The sequence below is a fragment of the Pecten maximus genome, chromosome 5 (genome assembly GCF_902652985.1).
Source record: "Pecten maximus chromosome 5, xPecMax1.1, whole genome shotgun sequence".
Classification (NCBI taxonomy): Eukaryota; Metazoa; Mollusca; class Bivalvia; order Pectinida; family Pectinidae; genus Pecten; species Pecten maximus.
In genome coordinates this window covers 39293086-39317454 of record NC_047019.1, presented here as the reverse complement: position 1 = coordinate 39317454, position 24369 = coordinate 39293086, and the positions used below count along the sequence as shown (strand labels likewise).

The window sequence follows — 24369 nt, the reverse complement described above, 5'->3', positions numbered from 1 at the left end:
ATAACCAGTATGACCAGTAGTATGACCAGTATAACCAGTAGTATGACCAGTATGACCAGTAGTATGACCAGTAGTATGACCAGTATGACCTGTAGTATAACCAGTATGACCAGTATGACTAGTAGTATGACCAGTATGACCTGTAGTATGACCTGTAGTATGACCAGTAGTATGACCAGTAGTATGACCAGTATGACCAGTATGACCAGTAGTATAACCAGTATGACCAGTATGACCAGTAGTATGACCTGTAGTATGACCAGTAGTATGACCAGTAGTATGACCAGTATGACCAGTAGTATGACCAGTATGACCAGTAGTATGACCAGTATGACCAGTAGTATGACCAGTATGACCAGTAGTATGACCTGTAGTATGACCAGTAGTATGACCAGTATGACCTGTAGTATGACCAGTATGACCTGTAGTATGACCAGTAGTATGACCAGTAGTATGACCAGTAGTATGACCAGTAGTATGACTAGTAGTATGACCAGTATGACCAGTATGACCAGTAGTATGACCAGTATGACTAGTATGACCAGTATGACCAGTATGACTAGTATGACCAGTAGTATGACTAGTAGTATGACCAGTATGACCAGTAGTATGACCAGTATGACCAGTATGACCAGTAGTATGACCAGTAGTATGACCAGTATGACCTGTAGTATGACCAGTAGTATGACCTGTAGTATGACCAGTATGACCAGTAGTATGACCAGTAGTATGACCTGTAGTATGACCAGTATGACCAGTAGTATGACCAGTATGACCTGTAGTATGACCAGTATGACCTGTAGTATAACCAGTATGACCAGTATGACCAGTATGACTAGTATGACCAGTATGACCAGTATGACCAGTATGACCTGTAGTATAACCAGTATGACTAGTATGACCAGTATGACTAGTATGACCAGTATGACCAGTATGACTAGTATGACCAGTAGTATGACCAGTATGACCAGTATGACCAGTAGTATGACCAGTATGACTAGTATGACCAGTATGACCAGTATGACCAGTAGTATGACCAGTATGACTAGTATGACCAGTATGACCAGTATGACTAGTATGACCAGTATGACTAGTATGACCAGTATGACCAGTATGACCAGTATGACTAGTATGACCAGTAGTATGACTAGTAGTATGACCAGTATGACCAGTATGACTAGTAGTATGACCAGTATGACCAGTATGACCAGTATGACTAGTATAACCAGCAGTATGACTAGTAGTATGACCAGTATGACCAGTATGACTAGTATGACCAGTAGTATGACCAGTAGTATGACCAGTATGACCAGTATGACCAGTAGTATGACCAGTATGACTAGTATGACTAGTATGACCAGTATGACCAGTATGACTAGTATGACCAGTATGACCAGTATGACTAGTATGACCAGTAGTATGACTAGTAGTATGACCAGTATGACCAGTATGACTAGTATAACCAGTAGTATGACCAGTAGTATGACTAGTAGTATGACCAGTATGACCAGTAGTATGACCAGTATGACCAGTATGACCAGTAGTATGACCAGTATGACTTGTAGTATGACCAGTATGACCAGTAGTATGACCAGTATGACCGTTATTGTTACAGCCTTAACTTACAAGCTAGGGCATCCTCTATCAGTGTGACGTTGGCAAAGTGAGCAGTGTTTGGGATCCCAAGACACCTCATTCCATGAGCATGTCGCCATTCCTGTCAATCAAAAAACCATAACGTTCATATAGGATTATTCCAAAAAGCAACCATGAAAACATTTTTTCCAAGTTTCTACATAAAGATATCCATTATATGGATGAATAATGAACCAAATTTAAATCAATGCTAGAGAATACATACAGCAAAATGTCGCTGGAATGCCTTAGGTCCCTTGTATGTGAAGTTTCCACATATCTCACAGGTATAGCTGATGTTTAGGCCATGTAACTTGTACAACCAGTATGGGATTGGCTGTGAAATAAAACCAATGCAAAAAATTAATCAAGATCAATATCAAAATACTTTAAAATGTTAGGAATAAGTGGTTACATTGGAACTGAAACACAATGGAATGACAAACAAACCTGTGTTGATTCAATTCATAAAAAACAGTATCAAAGTATTGTTCTCTCATTTACAGAGGAAAGACAAACTGCATTTTAACAAACTGTAAACATCTCTAATACCATTTATTGAAGTAACTGGTATCAGAATTGTTTACAGTTTGTTCAAAAAGAAATGTAGAAATGTGGTCTTTAACTTTGATCTATAACTTCTATTTAGAGGTATGCAAATCAAAAAGTTTTTTATATTATCATGTCGGCAGTGGTAGCTTCGTGGTATCCACTATTTAGTTAACATAATTATACACATCATTATACACAACACAAACCTTTCCATCCCAACCAAGTGGCAGATTCTTTGGGTTGTATGGTACATCATCATCATCATCTGAATCTGACTCTGCATACTGTTCATCATCAGACTCCTCTCTCTCCTCACCAGTCCGTGCCTGTTTTCTCTGAACGTTATCACGAGTTGAGGACCTCTGTTCACCCAGTATTTCTGCAAACCTGTACACCTGGCCCTCAAGGTGCCCTATCTCCCTCTGTCGTTCTGTATCTCTACAACACATAATAATCACATCAGTGTAAACACGTCATCTTAGGAAGAAAGATCAAACAAAGGTTTCAAATAGGATGGAAATTGATATCAAATGTGAATTTTGCAAGATTTAGAAGAAAAAAAAAATCAAAAATGCTACAAAATACATGCACATTATGTTAATTATTAGTTACTGCTCATAGTAGTAGCTGATACAAATACATGACTGTACAAAGCCATAGATTTGGAAACAAAAATTGTAAAATCATTCAATGACATCTATTCCGGCTAGTTTGAAAATACAGTCAAACCTGCTCTAACGACCCCCTGTATATAACGACTGCCTGTCTATAACGACCGGTTTTAAGATTCCCCGTGAGATTTTACTATATAACGACCCTCTGTATAGCGACTACCTGTCTAATGTGGCTAACGACCGGTGATTTCGGAACGGCGGTCGCTAATTTGTTTTCTATAGCGACCGATTTCTGTCAGCCATTTTCTGCTCTCGGCAGTCATCCCTCATAAAATCCCCGGAAAATTCAGACACATCGACCCTGGCTTGATTATACAAACAAAGGAGCACCACAACCCTGGCCTGAGTATATAAACAAAAGACCCCTACCACCTATTAGCCTATAATTACTGTAGCTGCCCTGGCCTGGGGCTCGGTAAGAGGGGAGTCGGGTCACCATGCGTGTCGGTATTACATTACAACTGTGCATAGGTGGCTTCATTTGACACGGACAGTTAATTTTGTGATTACAACTAGGATACACCACTTCAATAACAAACACTGGTCAAATCTGTCAACAAGATTTACTCACATGAAAGCCAATATTGCCTTTCTTAATCGTAGCTGTCGATACTAGCGTTTGTACTGCCGCCATCTTTAATTAGTCAATACTAATAAAAATAAAAATTTGGGTCAGAAAAAAATATTTTGGTTTTAAGAAGTAAGACTATAACATGAAATAATTAGTAGGAACACAAATATAATTAATTAATTAATTATTGTGTATTCTTTTTCTTTATTTATGAAAGAAAGGGAGATAATTTGATAGATACATATAGCATTATTTCAGAACAAAATTAAAAAAAAAAAAATCTATAAGACCATTTTGAGTTATATTTTGTGTGTGGGTCCACAAATCATTAAATATTAAACCCTTCAGATTTATAAAGTTTATGCATTTATTTAACTTCTGACTGGTCTTCTGAATGCCCTGTTCAATGACAATTTATTTATGGCAGTTTTAAGTAAATTGGTTGGTGCAATAATTTTGACCTGTCTATAAAGGCAACCTGTCTATAGTGACCGTTTTTCTGCCTCCCCTTGGGCGGTCGCTATAGACAGGTTTGACTGTAGATCAGAAATCAAACGACTGTTCTGATCAAGCTAGAGATTCACACAATTAGGTTACCGACAGATCTATATATAACAAGTGGTCAAACTAGGTCAAGGTTACCTAGGCTTCTGTAAAAAGAGAAATATTAGGACTTACAAGTATAGAAAGTTACATAATCTTCTGGGAAATCTTACCGACTTTTGCCTGCCCGACCAGGTTTAGATTTTGCAAACAATGCTGGGTCCAGATCTTCTAAGTTCTTGCCTTTTGTGCTAAATAATCGTATAGCTCGTTCCTCTAAAGTACTACAAAAGAAAAATCACTTATTTTACTACTTTGAAGGAATTGTAAATAAAATCAATAGGCCAATTTTCTAATAAATACTAAATTAAATCACAGAAATAATTTCCAGGAGATACCAATATTTGTTAATGACCAGAACAAGATATAATCTAGGGAGAGGGTTTATAAAGGCATTAGCCTCCTGCCCAATACCCACGGAGTTACATGTAATTAAATAACATCTTTGTAAAATGAAAAAAAAAGGTTATACAGTAGTGCGAGGTTCTCATTTTCATTTATTTGGATTTTACTTTGTTTCCAATTTTTAAGGTGAGTAACAAGTAAGAGGTTAATTGTAGATGGTCAGTTTAGTGGTAGTATGGAAGTGGCCTCTAAATGGCCTTGGCGACTGTGAAGGTCAGAGATAAGGTTTTAATTAGTAATTGATAGAGTTAACACCAGTGGAGGTTGTTTAAGCCTGTGGTGTAATTATTAGGTCTTAAGTATGTTAGATGTGAATAGTTGTCAGTTCCTTCTGGGGATGATATATTGTACCTTGGTGGTCACTCTCAGAGGCTGGTGTGTATATATTATCAGAGGCTGGGTTAGGTCTGTATGGGTGGTTTATAAATAGACCCGTGGTCAGTCTCCAGGACTGGTATATGCATAGCCTCTCGAGGACTGGTTTATAAATAGGTATGCGATCATCCAGGGGGTTGCATTGAAATAGATTCTCAGCTCTGGTTTAAATAGGTATGTGGTCATTGGGTGGACTGCCTTAAAATAGCTTCCCATGCTGTGGTATAAATAAGTATGAGGTTATGATCTGTTTATAGTCGGTTCCTAGAGGTTGTATATATAGAACTTGACCATGATGTCATTCTTTGATTAGACTGTGTTGGTGTTTAAGTTCAGCATCTACTGTGTAGGTAGTGGGGTTAAGTAAGTGATGTCACTGGTCAAGAATAGTTTGCTGGCCATATATAAAGGTCTGTTAACTTAGAGTAGGTTTTTTTTTTCTTTTCGACATCGAGTGGTTAGAGGAGTTTTCAGAGCGAGTCTGGAACAAAGGAGTTAGTTTTAGAGAGTTATTAGAGTTAGTGCTTAGAGTATATACATTCATGTACGTAGGTCTTATTAATTGAGAGACATTGGATTGTTATGTGCTTATTTTAGATAGAGTGTATAGAAATGTGTAGATTAGTTTAGTTTATATTTTTGAGTCTAGTTTAGTGATATGTAATTAGGAACTTTACAGAACCTTTTATTGTGCAATTATTTTCTTCATCTTGGTTACTTCTAAAAGGAATTGGAGTGGATTTTATTTAGATACTGCTGGAATTTATTCAACTTCAGGCTTTCTTATTTACTTTGTGAATTATTTGTGAATTTATACGTTCTACTCCTGGAGTATATATTGGATTGGAATTTGATATAGTATCTTGGTTGGCAAGTACTTTGAATGAAAGTCATATCTTAATAAAACTGAAGGAATTTTATATACCTGTGTATGTTTTGTTTTGAATTTCATCGATTAACGTAACGATGTGGTGTCAGAAGAAATAAACGGTTAGCAGAAACGCAACAGTAGTATTGAATCCCCATTCATTTCTTATTTGTGAGAACGTGTGAACAGTTATTGTTTTTAATTCTTACTCTTTTTGATAACTATTTTGGACACTTGTAAAGTCGTTCTCTATTAAGAGAAATATTTTAGATATACAGCTGTACCAGTATAAGTATCTCCGATATTTAGAGTACAGTGTACTCTAATGAAGCAATTTTTTAATTAAATACAAATTCTACATCATTCAGATTGCTGTCACACAGATTTTCTAAATGACATGGTTCATGTATCTACAACATTGACAATCTTAATATGAAATTAATAATGTTATTGAGAAAATTGCAAGGGACATGAACATCTGGTCAGTTAAGGGAGGGTACAGTTTGCAGAAGTGAATTAAGCTGACCAGTGATGTTCCCGATATAGTTCCTGTTTCGAACATTACATATACAAATTAAAACATCAGTCAAATAAATTTTCACATGTGTTGCTTTCAAGTTCACCGACATATAGAATTTATAGATAGAGATTTATATATAGATTCATCTATAGATTTATAAATATTTTTTAACATTCTGAGCACAAAATCAGTTTGATACACAGAATTCAGAGGGGTTGGTGTAGGAAGTTATTTTCCCCACACATGGCTGTTTGGTATCAAGAGGCGATTAATTCTGAGAAGGATTGGTTTGGGTCCTGGCTGTAATAAGGTACACAGAAATGAAATACTCTACCCGCCACACTTGACCCCCAACGCCATCAGGGCACTCTTTAATCTGTCCAATCCCAGGGACGCCAATTCCTTCAAAAACAAAATATAGTCATTAATTTGCAAACTCGTTAACTTTTTCTTATATTTTTAAACCATGGAAATGTTGAACAATTGTAAAATAATTCTACCGCTGAATTACCAATAAGAAATTGAAGTCAGTCATTTTGATAACAGTACACTCAGTTTCTGAGTATTTAAATCATATGTGAACATTTTGAAAATAAATACAGTATGAGATCTTTTGTTACAGTCCTTTACTTATATTGCTCTTACCCATGTAACATGTTACATTGTGATAGACTGTGTTATTACATTGTGTTATTACATTGTGTTACATTTTGTTATTACATTGTGTTACATTGTGTTATTACATTGTGTTACACTGTGTTACATTTTGTTATTACATTGTATTACACTGGGTTATTACATTGTGTTACACTGGGTTATTACATTGTGTTACACTGGGTTATTACATTGTGTTACACTGGGTTATTACATTGTGTTATAACATTGTGTTACACTGGGTTATTACATTGTGTATAACATCGTGTTATTACATTGTGTTATAACATTGTGTTATTACATTGTGTTATTACATTTTGTTACACTGGGTTATTACATGGCGTTACACTGGGTTATTACATTGTGTTACACTGGGTTATTACATTTTGTTATTGCATTGTGTTACACTGGGTTATTACATAGTGTTACACTGGGTTATTACATTGTGTTACACTGGGTTATTACATTGTGTTACACTGGGTTATTACATTGTGTTACACTAGGTTATTACATTGTGTTACACTGGGTTATTACATTGTGTTATAACATTATGTTACACTGGGTTATTACATTATGTTATAACATCGTGTTATTACATTGTGTTATAACATTGTGTTATTACATTTTGTTACACTGGGTTATTACATTGTGTTACACTGGGTTATTACATTGTGTTCCACTGGGTTATTACATTGTGTTACATTTTGTTATTACATTGTGTTACACTGGGTTATTACATTGTGTTATAACATTGTGTTACACTGGGTTATTACATTATGTTATAACATCGTGTTATTACATTGTGTTATAACATTGTGTTATTACATTTTGTTACACTGGGTTATTACATTGTGTTACACTGGGTTATTACATTGTGTTACACTGGGCTATTATATTTTGTTATTACATTGTGTTACACTGGGTTATTACATGGTGTTACACTGGGTTATTACATTGTGTTACACTGGGTTATTACATTTTGTTATTACATTGTGTTATTACATTTTGTTATTACATTGTGTTACACTGGGTTATTACATTGTGTTATTACATTGTGTTTTTACATTGTGTTACATTTTGTTATTACATTGTGTTACACTGGGTTATTACATTGTGTTATTACATTGTGTTACGTTTTGTTATTACATTGTGTTACACTGGGTTATTACATTGTGTTATTACATTGTGTTATTACATTGTGTTACATTTTGTTATTACATGGTGTTACACTGGGTTATTACACTTGTGTTACAATGTGTTACATTTTGTTATTACATTGTGTTACACTGGGTTATTACATTGTGTTACACTTGTGTTATTACATTGTGTTATTACATTGTGTTACATTTTGTTATTACATTGTGTTACACTGGGTTATTACATTGTGTTACACTGGGTTATTACATTGTGTTATAACATCGTGTTATTAAATTGTGTTATAACATTGTGTTATTACATTGTGTTATTACATTGTGTTACACTGGGTTATTACATTGTGTTACATTGGGTTATTACATTGTGTTATAACATCGTGTTATTACATTGTGTTACACTGGGTTATTACATGGTGTTACACTGGGTTATTACATTGTTATAACATCGTGTTATATTGTATTATTACATTGTGTTACACATATTTAACAATACTCCACTCACCTCCCAGGAAGAGAAGGCAGATAGATCTAAATGGGCACCTGTGTGGGCCAATGCACCTGTTGCCTCTTTCTGTAAAGGGAGACAAGTTTACATATATCAGTACATGAAATTATCAAAAATTGGATTTTGGTTACTAAACAAGATAATCCAAAAAATATGCTTAATAACAAAGGACAACAGGGAAATGATTCATTTCAATGAAAATAGAATATTGCAATAGCAATCTACACTGTATAACACACCAAAATATCCTAATAGCAATCTACACTGTATAACACACCAAAATATCCTAATAGCAATCTACACTGTATAACACACCAACATATCCTAATAGCAATCTACACTGTATAACACACCAAAATATCCTAATAGCAATCTACACTGTATAACACACCAAAATATCCTAATAGCAATCTACACTGTATAACACACCAAAATATCCTAATAGCAATCTACACTGTATAACACACCAAAATATCCTAATAGCAATCTACACTGTATAACACCAACATATCCTAATAGCAATCTACACTGTATAACACACCAAAATATCCTAATAGCAATCTACACTGTATAACACACCAAAATATCCTAATAGCAATCTACACTGTATAACACACCAAAATATCCTAATAGCAATCTACACTGTATAACACACCAACATATCCTAATAGCAATCTACACTGTATAACACACCAAAATATCCTAATAGCAATCTACACTGTACAAGAGGCCCAATGGGCCTGTATCGCTCACCTGGCTCTACAGCAACTTTGAAGTTGATTGAGGTCATTTCTAAAGATACTATGTTGATTACCTCTTTATTCAAATATCATTGTAAGCTAGTTTTATTCATATTAAAAATTTTCTAGTCCTTCATTCCAGCATTCTATTGGCCTAATATCAGGTCTTGGAGGCTCTTGGCTATCGCAGAATTATTGTTTACAGATTTAAGCCGATTTCAACCCTGTTACTTTGAATGTAGGTCAAGGTCATTTATTTGAACAAAATTGGTAGCCCTTCACCCCAGCATGCTACAGGCCCAATATCAAGTCCTTGGGCCTCTTGGTTATTGAGAAGAAGTCGTTTGAAGATTATAGCCTATTTGAACCATGTGACCTTGAATGAAGGTCAAGGTCATTTATTTGAACAAACTTTGTAGCCCTTCACCCCAGCATGCTACAGGCCCAATATCAAGTCCCTGGGCCTCTTGGTTATTTAGAAGAAGTTGTTTGAAGATTATAGCCTATTCGACCCATGTGACTTTGAATGAAGGTCAATGTCATTTATTTGAACAAACTTTGTAGCCCTTCACCCCAGCATGCTACAGGCCCAATATCAAGTCCCTGGGCCTCTTGGTTATTGAGAAGAAGTCGTTTGAAGACTATAGCCTATTTGACCCATGTGACCTTGAATGAAGGTCAAGGTCATTTATTTGAACAAACTTTGTAGCCCTTCACCCCAGCATGCTACAGGCCCAATATCAAGTCCCTGGGCCTCTTGGTTATTGAGAAGAAGTTGTTTGAAGATTAAAGCCTATTTGACCCATGTGACCTTGAATGAAGGCCAAGGTCATTTATTTGAACAAACTTTGTAGCCCTTCACCCCAGCATGCTACAGGCCCAATATCAAGTCACTGGGCCTCTTGGTTATTGAGAAGAAGTCGTTTGAAAATTATAGCCTATCTGACCCATGTGACCTTGAATGAAGGTCAAGGTCATTTATTTGAACAAACTTTGTAGCCCTTCACCCCAGCATGCTACAGGCCCAATATCAAGTCCCTGGGCCTCTTGGTTATTTAGAAGAAGTCGTTTGAAGATTATAGCCTATTTGACCCATGTGACCTTGAATGAATGTCAATGTCATTTATTTGAACAAACTTTGTAGCCCTTCACCCCAGCATGCTAAATGCCCAATATCAAGTCCCTGGGCCTTTTGGTTATTGAGAAGAAGTTGTTTGAATGAAAAAGTTGACGCCGGACGCCGCACCACGGCATAAGCTCACTTGCCCTTCGGGCAGGTGAGCTAATAACACACCAAAAGGACACTAGTGCTGATCTCAGTGAAACACTGTAAAGAGCATGAAAATAATTCATTAAATCATTATCAAAGTATAATAGACTAAAACTTACTGGCCAGCCTGGAAATGAGCCATCTACCCACTGTGCTTCAAACTCCAGCTTTACACTGTCCATTTCCTGTAGGTAAAAATGTGATATATCAGCTTGACTGTACATTAAAGACAAGCTTAATCTACCCAATTATTCTCTAGATTTTATAGTGTTTACTGGATTTTTAGCTATAATAATTTTCAAATGTTAATATTTTCTCACAACTGTTTTAGAGTGGCTTTCATGGTGAAATTTTGCTTGATTTTAAATGTATAGCCATGTTTTCATTTTAAATATGATTTTTCAAAAAAAGTATCTGTATCTCCATGTGCACTTTTATAACTGTCTAGTTCACTGGAACACGAAGTGTTTAACTTACGTCGCCAATATCCAGTAAAGGTCGCACCCTTTGTGTGTAACCCTCCAGGTACTCCAACAGGAACAGCAAATATCTACAATCATATCTTATAATGTATTCACTAGTCTTGAGTTGATAAGAATTGAAACAACATTACAACAGTATGCAGTAGGTACGAATTTCTGTAATAATACAATATATAACATTGGCATGATTGTCATTATTGTCATAATATAAGAGACATATGACCTAGCCATGCAGCTAATGTTTCCGCTACATTTGCCCGACTTCCTGAATCTTGTAACCTCGTTATGATTTTTTGTATAAATCAGCCCTGGAAGGCTGAGGGTAGAAGCACCTGTTTTGGAGATGAACAATTATCTTTAATACAATATTCTTTCTTAAATGGAAACACTGCTTCTGAGCCTGTGTAACCTGAAAACCTTTTTACCAAAGATTGTGATAAGACAACAAACAGAATATTTACTCTTTATATGCTGCATTCTTCTTGTCTTTTGGAATTTCAAACAGTTGGTCAAACGTCGACATATAAGTCAGGTAATCTACTTTCTGAAACAGACAATAATAACAGATTATGACAGCACCCTTTATGAAAGTTGACACTTATTCAGCTTTTGACTAATATAATGGATCTAAATCCTTTCAAATTATTGCCACTTTTTCATAAGACTTCTACTAAATTAAAACCTACAGTTGATACAGTGATACAGTTGTCCTCCCACAAGATCAGTCTGATGACTGGTCATTCAGTAAATAAGAAACGGCTATAAACCTATATGTAACCAGAAATACAAAATCTAAGCTATGTCGCTGAGGTGGAACATATTGGTTTGTAGTTACCTATAATTCATACAGCTGTAGCTGTATCATACTTCTCAGCATGAATCATAAAAGGGGATACACACAAGGTAAACATCATTTATATTTACTCTAGTGTTACAGACGTTCTTGAATTTAAGGGGATTTTTTCTAACAAAATGAAATCATTGGAGACAAAAAGAGAAAGAATTTAAGTAATTTATAATGGTATTTGCTGTTTTATTCAAAGACTCAACAAACCTCAATTCCTTTCAGGTTGATATATTTCTCATAACACTCATGAAGATCAAGATATTTGCCATAACCTTCTTCATCAGCAAATTCAGCCAGGTCTGCAAATCAAATGCACAGATCATAATTGGACCAATACCCTGATTCCAATACACTCAACATTCCCTTACTAAACTGTGTTGATTGGGATAGAGTGAACATTTAATAATGCAGTCTTAATATTAACATCACATACAATGGCACCTAGTGTAAAATATTTCCTTTTTTTGATAAAGACACATCTGGGCCCAGTTGTTCAAAAGTTGATTAGCTTAATCACTTGATCAGTGAAAATTTTATTTCGCCTTTACTTCAGAACCTCCGTGTGTATGTTCCTTAAAATAGGCAAATAAGAAGAAACTGAGGTGTGTTATAGTTTCACAAAATTTTGTGATGTTAGTTGTACCAGAAATTTTTTTATCACAATTTTAAGATTGTTGTTAAATTGTGATTAGCTTCATCACCTTTTGAACAACTGGGCCCTGGGAATTAATGAAAACTATTTCAAGTTAATGCCAGAAAATATACACTACCAAACTGGGATCAAATATTTGTCTCCCTTTGGGAGTAATAACCGAACAGATCTTATGATCAGCATACCAAACACATCAGTACTTATGTCAGTAGTTAAGGATACACTGAGGTATTATAATCGATGTTTAAGTAATACTTACCAGGAAAAGTGTCTTACTATAACAAGGTGAAATCTTACTATGAGTGATACTTATCAGTGTCTTACTATAACAAGGTGTCTTACTATAACAAGGTGTCTTACTGTAACAAGGGGTCTTACTATAACAAGGTGTCTTACTGTAACAAGGTGTCTTACTATAACAAGGTGTCTTACTATAACAAGGTGTCTTACTGTAACAAGGTGTCTTACTATAACAAGGTGTCTTACTATAACAAGGTGTCTTACTGTAACAAGGTGTCTTACTATAACAAGGTGTCTTACTGTAACAAGGTGTCTTACTGTAACAAGGTGTCTTACTATAACAAGGTGTCTTACTATAACAAGGTGTCTTACTGTAACAAGGTGTCTTACTGTAACAAGGTATCTTACTATAACAAGGTGTCTTACTATAACAAGGTGTCTTACTGTAACAAGGTGTCTTACTATAACAAGGTGTCTTACTATAACAAGGTGTCTTACTATAACAAGGTGTCTTACTATAACAAGGTGAAATTTTACTCACACTGTCCTTCATCTGATGGGTTGTCTCTGGCCTTTGCTAGTTCATCAAACTCCACCGACATAGGTATACTGATCTGGAATATCAGAATAAATTGTCATTTTCTCACCAGTGTGGAGGACAGTTTTACTTCAGCCAGGTATTTAGATAAATCAATAGGCAACCCTGGTAGCTGTGAATTCTGGATATGTTTGGGACAGGAGAGTGGTACATTACTGGTAACAGACAGTAAACCTTAACTGAAAGTCCCCCTGGTTTCACTAAATAGGAACCTATGATATGTATACATTATCACAATACTATGTAATACACTGTAAGTTTAATTTACATACCTCATTCGGGTGTTTTCTATGAAAGTCTCTTAATCCCTTTAATCTGGAGTAAAATTCGGCAAACTCATTTGGTCCTGATAAAGCCTGCACTTCCTCTTTCCTTAAGCTGATATGTAAATATAAATACAATGTAATTATGCCTAATGAATTGTGACATTTAAAAAAAAGTATTTCTAACATAAAACATTGCATAATGAAAATAGTCCAATGTTCAGAGCTTGTCTGCATTACATGTACATGTATATACAAAAGTCTGATGCACAACATCTTGAATGAATCTTTTTGAGAATATATATATTGGTTCCAGTTGTTCAAAGCAAAAGTTGGCAGACAGAGGACATATCTGATAGGCATTTAATTCATGACAGATGAGTTAAACGTAAAAAAGTATTAAGTTCTCTCCTTACCCATCTTTGTCCTCATACAGCTCTTTCAGTTCTGTCGTTCCTTCTTGATATCTCTACAATCAAAAGTTACAGGTTCAAAATGGAACTGATATTAAATGAGGTACCATGTTAATACATGACTATTACCAGACACTTTTATGGAGGATAATTATATAACTTAAAAGGAATATTTATAGCAATGGTATTGATTTTATTAAATTTTCAATTACACATTTAATATAAGCTAAAGAGATCAATGTGTATCTTTAATACCATACATGTATGTACTAGGAAATGAATTTTGTACTTACATCAAGCAAATGCCTCAGTCTGTGATCAGAATTGATTTGTTCTCTGCCCTATAATCAAAGAAAGAAAGTTATTTACAAATGTCTATTAGGTTTTTTGCCTTCTGTTGTACCTTAGGAACTATTTTATAATGGGGTTTTTCCCTTAAAATATACTGGAATGTTTCTGGGATCACTATTAATGTTGATCACCATTGTCCTGAGTAAAATTTCTTTCTTCGAAAAAGATGAAAATCAATCATGGACACATTATTTTGATGTCACTTTACCACACAAGAATATATTCTTTTAGTGTATCCAGTTTGATAATGATGTTTAGAGGGAACAGGTGACCTGAGGAAGTCATTACACAAAGTGTGGACAGACCAGATTGAGGTATTCTCAGTACCTACTAAATGATAGCCAGGAACAGGGGACCTGATTTATGGTAGAGTCACAGCATGCAGAGAGTGGACAGATAACCTGAGAGATGTAGTCACTTGTACAGCGTATATAATGGAAATAGGTTCCATTGTTTTATTTACATATATCAAGCATCAATCAAAACATTCACATGAATAGCACAATTTTCTTATACAGGTGTATAAAAGCTAAAGTTATAAAGGTGCCCAGCCAAAAATGGCAGATTAGACATGATATTGTGCTCATCATTGATCACATATAATAACAAGAGGCCCATGGGCCCTAACAGTCACCTGAGTTTTGATATATTTTAGCACATTTGGCCCCTGTGACCTTGAATAGAGGTCATCCATTTGAACAAAACTTGGTAGCCCTTCATCGCAGCAGCATGCTACAGACTTAATATTGGGTCTCTGGGTCTTTTGGTTATCAAGAAGAAGTCATTTTAAAGATTTTAGCATATTTGACCCCTGTGACATTGTTTGTACTTGCAAATTGGGAATTTTCACAAGATTTTTTATTCAGGTGAATAGGTCCTTCTAATGGACCCAGATACTACTGTATGATCAGGTCAGGGTATCGGGCCGACCATCACTGCGTCATTAAAACATTCTTTTTTAAGAATAAGCTGCGGGTATTTCTGGCTAGGCGATTGGGTGCCGTAGATCGTGAGTTCGAGGCCCGGTCAGGGCACAAGTCAAAAAAAGTTGTCTTCTTTCGTCATTTGTGTTGCTAAGTTATATATCTATTAATTAGCACAATGTATCATATACACTATGTGTTGGTGATCCGAAGATATAGATTGGAATTTCCTGTCATAGTTGTACCGAGAGAAATATATATAAAGACTTACGGTAAACCTCCGGTTAGTTCGAACACGCGGATAGTTCGAACACACATTTTTTTCAAGAAAAACAATATTTTTTAGCTACTAATAGTTCGACTCTGGTTGTTTATAACTGACACTATTTCGGATAGTTCAAACTTGTCAAATTAAGAACGTAAAGTAAGTTTTTTTTCGGCAAACTCCATTGAAAGCTCGCGACAACCCAGTCCCGATGAATGTATGCATGATCATTGGAATGCGTCTGTGATTTAATATATGCCACATATTTTAGCGTTAATTCAGTTTTTTACATTGCAAAATACCCCACGCACGAGACAGCTGATTGCTAATTTAGGCCCCGACAATGTATAAATAACATGCGATATTTGTATTCTTGGTGGTTATAGCAAACTAAGAAATTCATCTGAGTATTTTCAAATATAGTGTTAACTTAGCATTATGATTATTTTATTGTGACTGGACATCTCTTAATTATTGCCAATCAAGGTATTATCTGAAAACCTGCGACCTCACGCTAGGTAAGCAGGCCACGTGAGGTGTCGCTTGCTGTAAAGTTGAAAGGATAGGCCACCCGGTCATGCTGAGTGACATGCTAAGCATTTATATCCAGTCAAAACAAACCACAGGTGTCCCAGGCCAATTAGTGATTGATAATTTTGCAGGTATCAAATATATGTTTGATAGATAATACGACTGGGCATATTTAAAAGCAGACATATTGATGTTCTCACCTATTTTTATAGTGGTGCTTTCGTAAATGCAACAAGTTATGTAGACTATGCTTTTGATGTATTAAAGACACCATTTATTATAACAAGAGGCCCATGGGCCTTAACGGTCATCTGACAAACACTTACACTTACAGCAGGGACACACACCCCAATCCAGCATTATTACCATCAATTATTTATCGCAGCCAGTTATGTTTTAGATCAAATTTGGTTTTTATCCATTTAGCTTGTCCAGGAAGAGCAGCATCATAAAGCAAAATTTTAGCCAAGTTCCCATTTTTGGGGCGATGCCCCTCTGTCCCAATGGGTCAGACAAGACTCATTTATATCAATTAGGATTGCCTTTCCCCAATGATGTTTCATACTAAATATGGTTGTAATCAATTAAGGCATTAAGGAGGAATTCCATTTTTAAGAAATGTTTAACCTAAGCACTCCTTTTGCCCCATCTTTTTTTCCCCAGGGGTCAAACCTGTCTCATTAAAAAATATGATTGCCGTCACCTAATATGTTTCACATCAAATTTGGTTGTAATGCACCAAAAGGTTAGGGAGGATTAGGATTTAACAGCAAATATTCACCAAAGTTCCCATTTTGGGGCCCTGCCCCTCAGGCCCCAGGGGTCACACTAGCCTCGTTTATATACAAGAGATCCCAGAGGGATCTTGGCGCCCACCATTGAATGATCTTTATAGGTTCTATGTCAGATTGATCTTCTCTCTATTTTTCCCTTCCTTTTACTAATCTGTGCAAATTGAGATATCCCTCCAGTACTTTTCAAACAAGGGAATCCTAGCTATATAAGAAATTTGAGATTTAACGATAATGGCTGTTTGTTTGCCAGGTTGTTTTCAGGACAGACTGGTCCAAAAATGCAATACAAGGGACCAAGGGGAACCTACATATGAAATTTGAGAAAGATCCCTTCAGTACTTTGATAAATAGAGATAACAAACTTAAATTGTCAAAATCCAAGATGGCGGTCTGTCTGCCATATTGTTTTCCAATTGATCTCAAAATGCAATAAGCATAATGAGGCACCAAGGGGAACCTCCATATGAAATTTGAGAAAGATCCCTTCAGTACTTTCTCAGAAATAGCGATAACAAACTTCAGTTGTCAAAATCCAAGATGGCTGCCTGTCGGCCATGTTGTTTTCAGATTGGTCTCAAAACGCAATATGCATAACTAGGCACCAAGGGAAACTTACATATGAAATTTGAGAAAGATCCCTTAAATACTTTCTCAGAAATAGTGATAACAAACTTCAATTGTCAAATCCAAGATGGCTGCCTGTCGGCCATGTTGTTTTCCGATTGGTCTCAAAACGCAATATGCATAAAGAGGCACCAAGGGGAACCTACATATGAAATTTGAGAAAGATCCCTTCAGTACTTTCTCAGAAATAGCGATAACAAACTTCAATTGTCAAAATCCAAGATGGCTGCCTGTCGGCCATGTTATTTTCAGATTGGTCTCAAAATGCAATATGCATAACCAGGCACCGAGGGGAACCTACATATGAAATTTGAGAAAGATCCCTTCAGTACTTTCTGAGAAATAGCGATAACAAACTTCAATTGTCAAAATCCAAGATGGCTGCCTGTCGGCCATTTTTTTCCCTGATTGGTCTCAAAACGCAATATGCATAACTAGGCACCAAGGGGAACCTTCATATGAAATTTGAGAAAGATCCCTTCAGTACTTTCTCAGAAATAGCGATAACAAACTTCAATTGTCAAAATCCAAGATGGCTGCCTGTCGGCCATGTTGTTATCCAATTGGTCTCAAAATGCAATATGCATAACTAGGCACCAAGGGGAACCTTCATATGAAATTTGAGAAAGATCCCTTCAGTACTTTCTCAGAAATAGCGATAACAAACTTCAATTGTCAAAATCCAAGATGGCTGCCTGTCGGCGATGTTGTTTTCCGATTGGTCTCAAAACGCAATATGCATAACTAGGCACCAAGGGGAACCTACATATGAAATTTGAGAAAGATCCCTTCAGTACTTTCTGAGAAATAGCGATAACAAACTTCAATTGTCAAAATCCAAGATGGCTGCCTGTCGGCCATGTTGTTTTCCGATTGGTCTCAAAACGCAATATGCATAACTAGGCACCAAGGGGAACCTTCATATGAAATTTGAGAAAGATCCCTTCAGTACTTTCTGAGAAATAGCGATAACAAGAATTGTTTACGGACGGAGGGACGGACGGAGGGACGGACGGACGGACGGACGGACGGACGGACGACGGACCACGGACGCAGGGCGATTTGAATAGCCCACCATCTGATGATGGTGGGCTAAAAATATGACCACCCTTCCCAAAGGATGTTTCACACCATATTTCGTATTAATCCACCCAAGGGTTAGAGAGAAGTAGATTTATAGCAAAAATTCACCAAAGTTCCCCTTTTGGGGCCCCGCCCCTCTGGCCCTAGGGGTCAAACCAGCCTCATTTATATAAAATATGATTGTCCTCCTCCAATGATGTTTCACACCAAATTTGGTAATAATTCACTATGGGTGTTAGGAGGAATAGGATTTTATAGCAAAATTTCATCAAAGTTCCCCTTTTGGGGCCCCGCCCCTCTGGCCCCAGGGGCCACACCAGCCTCATTTATATACAAGAGATCCCAGAGGGATCTTGGCGCCCACCATTGAATGATCTTCATAGGTTCCATGTCAGATTGATCTTTTCTCTACTTTTCCCTTCATTTTACTAATCTGTGCAAATTTAGACATCCCTCCAGTACTTTTCAAACAAGGGAATCCTAGCTATATAAGAAATTTGAGATTTAACGATAATGGCTGTTTGTTTGCCAGGTTGTTTTCCGGACAGACTGGTCCAAAAATGCAATGCAAGTGACCAAGGGGAACCTACTTATGAAATTTGAGAAAGATCCATTCAGTACTTTGAGAAATAGAGATAACAAACTTAAATTGTCAAAATCCAAGATGGCGGTCTGTCGGCCATATTGTTTTCCAATTGATCTCAAAATGCAATAAGCATAACGAGGCATTAAGGGGAACCTCCATATGAAATTTGAGAAAGATCCCTTCAGTACTTTTTCAGAAATAGCGATAATAAACTTCAATTGTCAAAATCCAAGATGGCTGCCTGTCGGCCATGTTGTTTTCAGATTGGTTTCAAAACGCAATATGCATAACTAGGCACCAAGGGAAACTTACATATGAAATTTCAGAAAGATCCCTTCAGTACTTTCTCAGAAATAGCGATAATAAACTTCAATTGTCAAAATCCAAGATGGCTGCCTGTCGGCCATGTTGTTTTCAGATTGGTCTCAAAATGCAATATGCATAACTAGGCACCAAGGGAAACTTACATATGAAATTTCAGAAAGATCCATTCAGTACTTTCTCAGAAATAGTGATAACAAACTTCAATTGTCAAAATCCAAGATGGCTGCCTGTCGGCCATGTTGTTTTCTGATTGGTCTCAAAACGCAATATGCATAACTAGGCACCAAGGGAAACCTACATATGAAATTTCAGAAAGATCCCTTCAGTACTTTCTCAGAAATAGTGATAAAAAACTTCAATTGTCAAAATCCAAGATGGCTGCCTGTCGGCCATGTTGTTTTCAGATTGGTCTCAAATCGCAATATGCATAACTAGGCACCAAGGGAAACTTACATATGAAATTTGAGAAAGATCCATTCAGTACTTTCTCAGAAATAGTGATAACAAACATCAATTGTCAAAATCCAAGATGGCTGCCTGTCGGCCATGTTGTTTTCAGATTGGTCTCAAATCGCAATATGCATAACTAGGCACCAAGGGAAATCTACATATGAAATTTCAGAAAGATCCCTTCAGTACATTCTCAGAAATAGCGATAACAAACTTCAATTGTCAAAATCCAAGATGGCTGCCTGTCGGCCATGTTGCTTTCGGATTGGTCTCAAAACGCAATATGCATAACTAGGCACCAAGGGAAACCTACATATGAAATTTCAGAAAGATCCATTCAGTACTTTCTCAGAAATAGTGATAACAAACATCAATTGTCAAAATCCAAGATGGCTGCCTGTCGGCCATGTTGTTTTCAGATTGGTCTCAAATCGCAATATGCATAACTAGGCACCAAGGGAAATCTACATATGAAATTTCAGAAAGATCCCTTCAGTACATTCTCAGAAATAGCGATAACAAACTTCAATTGTCAAAATCCAAGATGGCTGCCTGTCGGCCATGTTGTTATCCGATTGGTCTAAAAACGCAATATGCATAACTAGGCACCAAGGGGAACCTTCATATGAAATTTGAGAAAGATCCATTCAGTACTTTCTCAGAAATAGTGATAACAAACATCAATTGTCAAAATCCAAGATGGCTGCCTGTCGGCCATGTTGTTTTCCGATTAGTCTCAAATCGCAATATGCATAACTAGGCATTAAGGGGAACATACATATGAAATTTGAGAAAGATCCCTTCAGTACTTTCTCAGAAATAGTGATAACAAACATCAATTGTCAAAATCCAAGATGGCTGCCTGTCGGCCATGTTGTTTTCCGATTGGTCTCAAATCGCAATATGCATAACTAGGCACCAAGGGGAACCTACATATGAAATTTGAGAAAGATCCCTTCAGTACTTTCTCAAAAACTGAGATAACAAACTTCAATTGTCAAAATCCAAGATGGCTGCCTGTCGGCCATGTTGTTATCCGATTGGTCTCAAAACGCAATATGCATAACTAGTCACCAAGGGGAACCTTCATAAGAAATTTGAGAAAGATCCATTCAGTACTTTCTCAGAAATAGCGATAACAAACTTCAATTGTCACAAGAGATCCCAGAGGGATCTTGGCGCCCACCATTGAATGATCTTTATAGGTTCCATGTCAGATTGATCTTTTCTCTACTTTTCCCTTCCTCTAAGTCTTACTAATCTGTGTAAATTCAGAAACAACCCTCTAGTACTTTTCAAACAAGGGTAACCTATATATAAAATTTAAGATTTAGCGATAATGGCTGTCTGTCGGCCATGTTGTTTTCAGATTGGTCCCAAAATGCAACACCAGGGACCAAGGAGAACCTACATATGAAATTTGAGAAAGATCCCTTCAGTAACTTCTGTAAAATAGCGATAACAAACTTCAATTGTCAAAATACAAGATGGCTGCCTGTCGGCCAGTTTGTTTTCTGATTGGTCTCAAAATCCAATATGCATAACTAGGCACAGAGGGCAACCTACATATGAAATTTGAGAAAGATCCCTTCAGCCATTTCTGATAAATAGCGATAACAAAATTCAATTGTCAAAATCCAAGATGGCTGGCTGTCGGCCATGTTGTTTTCCTATTGGTCCCAAGATGAAACTACAGACCAAGGGGAACTTACAAACAAGTTTGAGAAAGATCCCTTCAGTACTTTCTGAGAAATAGCGATAACAAACTTCAATTTTCAAAATCCAAGATGTCTGCTTGTCGGCCATGTTGTTTTCCGAAAGGTCTCAAAATGCAATATGCATATCAAGGCAACGAGGGGAACCTACATATGAAATTTGAGAAAGATCCCTTGAGTACTTTTTCAGAAATAGCGATAACAAACTTCAATTGTCAAAATCCAAGATGGCTGCCTGTCGGCCATGTTGTTTTCCGATTGGTCTCAAAATGCAATATGCATAACTAGGCACCCCGGGGGAACATATATATGAAATTTGAGAAAGATCCCTTCTGTACTTTCTGAGAAATAGCGATAACAAACTTCAATTTTCAAAATCCAAGATGGCTGCCTGTCGGCCATGTTGTTTTTCGATAGGTCTCAAAATGCGATATGCATAACTAAGAACCAAGGGGAACCTACACATGAAATTTGAGAAAGATCCCTTCTGTACTTTCTGAGAAATAGCAATAACAAACTTCAATTGTCAAAATCCAAGATGGCTGCCTGTCGGCCATGTTGTTTTGCGATTGGTCTCAAAATGCGATATGCATAACTAGGCACCAAGGGGAACCTACATATGAAATTTGAGAAAGATCCCTTCAGCACTTTCTCAGAAATAGCGATAACAAACATCAATTGTCAAAATCCAAGATGGCTGCCTGTCGGCCATGTTGTTTTCCGATTAGTCTCAAAATGCAATATGCATAACTAAGAACCAAGGGGAACCTACACATGAAATTTGAGAAAGATCCCTTCTGTACTTTCTGAGAAATAGCAATAACAAACTTCAATTGTCAAAATCCAAGATGGCTGCCTGTCGGCCATGTTGTTTTGCGATTGGTCTCAAAATGCGATATGCATAACTAGGCACCAAGGGGAACCTACATATGAAATTTGAGAAAGATCCCTTCAGCACTTTCTCAGAAATAGCGATAACAAACATCAATTGTCAAAATCCAAGATGGCTGCCTGTCGGCCATGTTGTTTTCCGATTGGTCTCAAAATGCGATATGCATAACTAGGCACCAAGGGGAACCTACATATGAAATTTGAGAAAGATCCCTTCAGCACTTTCTCAGAAATAGCGATAACAAACATCAATTGTCAAAATCCAAGATGGCTGCCTGTCGGCCATGTTGTTTTCCGATTAGTCTCAAAATGCAATATGCATAACTAGGCACCAAGGGGAACCTACATATGAAATTTGAGAAAGATCCCTTCAGTACTTTCTGAGAAATAGCGATAACAAACTTCATTGTCAAAATCCAAGATGGCTGCCTCTCGGCCATGTTGTTTTCCGATAGGTCTCAAAATGCGATATGCACAACTAGGCACCAAGGGGAACCTACATATGAAATTTGAGAAAGATCCCTTCAGTACTTTCTGAGAAATAGCGATAACAAACTTCATTGTCAAAATCCAAGATGGCTGCCTGTCGGCCATGTTGTTTTCCGATAGGTCTCAAAATGCGATATGCATAACTAGGCACCAAGGGGAACCTACATATGAAATTTGAGAAAGATCCCTTCAGTACTTTCTGAGAAATAGCGATAACAAGAATTGTTTACGGACGGACGGACGGACGGAGGGACGGACGACGGACCACGGACGCAGGGCGATTTGAATAGCCCACCATCTGATGATGGTGGGCTAAAAATCCAAGATGGCTGCCTGTCGGCCATTTTGTTTGCCGATTGGTCTCAAAATGCAATATGCATAACTAGGCACCAAGGGGAACCTACATATGAAATTTGAGAAAGATCCCTTCAGTACTTTCTCAAAAATAGCGATAACAAACTTCAATTGTCAAAATCCAAGATGGCTGCCTGTCGGCCATGTTGTTATCCGATTGGTCTAAAAACGCAATATGCATAACTAGGCACCAAGGGGAACCTACATATGAAATTTGAGAAAGATCCCTTCAGTACTTTCTCAAAAATAGAGATAACAAACTTCAATTGTCAAAATCCAAGATGGCTGCCTGTCGGCCATTTTGTTTTCCGATTGGTCTAAAAATGCAATATGCATAACTAGGCACCAAGGGGAACCTACATATGAAATTTGAGAAAGATCCTTTTAGTACTTTCTCAGAAATAGCGATAACAAACTTCAATTGTCAAAATCCAAGATGGCTGCCTGTCGGCCATTTTGTTTTCCGATTGGTCTCAAAATGCAATATGCATAACTAGGCACCAAGGGGAACCTACATATGAAATTTGAGAAAGATTCTTTCAGTACTTTCTGAGAAATAGCGATAACAAGAATTGTTTACGGACGGAGGGACGGACGGAGGGACGGAGGGACGGACGGACGGACGGACGGACGGACGACGGACCACGGACGCAGGGCGATTTGAATAGCCCACCATCTGATGATGGTGGGCTAAAAATATGACCACCCTCCACCAATGATGTTTCACACAATATCTGGTTGAAATCCACCAAAGGGTTAAGGACGAGTAGGATTTTATAGCAAAATTTCATCAAAGTTCCCTTTTTTGGGCCCGTCACTCTGGCCCCAGGGCTCACACCAGCCTCATTTATATAAAATATGACCGCCCTCCCCAAATGATGTTTCACAACATATCTGGTTGAAATCCACTAAAGGGTTAAGGAGGAGTAGGATTTTATAGCAAAATTTCATCAAAGTTCCCCTTTTGG

At 37.0% G+C, this 24369-nt stretch overlaps 1 protein-coding gene across 1 annotated transcript in view; it reads right to left on the bottom strand.

Moving 5' to 3' along the window:
* The window catches only part of LOC117327998 (splicing factor 3A subunit 3-like), a 36151-nt gene that overhangs the window by 3346 nt on the left and 8436 nt on the right, over window positions 1-24369 (bottom strand). The window contains exons 2-15 of the mRNA XM_033885291.1: window positions 14315-14362; window positions 14025-14077; window positions 13618-13723; window positions 13289-13361; window positions 12063-12154; window positions 11470-11552; window positions 11004-11076; window positions 10646-10711; window positions 8514-8582; window positions 6538-6605; window positions 4149-4259; window positions 2394-2625; window positions 1862-1972; window positions 1627-1717 (exon numbers count right to left, since the gene is read on the bottom strand). Coding sequence (XP_033741182.1) covers window positions 1627-1717; window positions 1862-1972; window positions 2394-2625; window positions 4149-4259; window positions 6538-6605; window positions 8514-8582; window positions 10646-10711; window positions 11004-11076; window positions 11470-11552; window positions 12063-12154; window positions 13289-13361; window positions 13618-13723; window positions 14025-14077; window positions 14315-14362 — 1276 coding nt within the window. The remainder of the gene's footprint in view (window positions 1-1626; window positions 1718-1861; window positions 1973-2393; window positions 2626-4148; window positions 4260-6537; window positions 6606-8513; window positions 8583-10645; window positions 10712-11003; window positions 11077-11469; window positions 11553-12062; window positions 12155-13288; window positions 13362-13617; window positions 13724-14024; window positions 14078-14314; window positions 14363-24369) is intronic.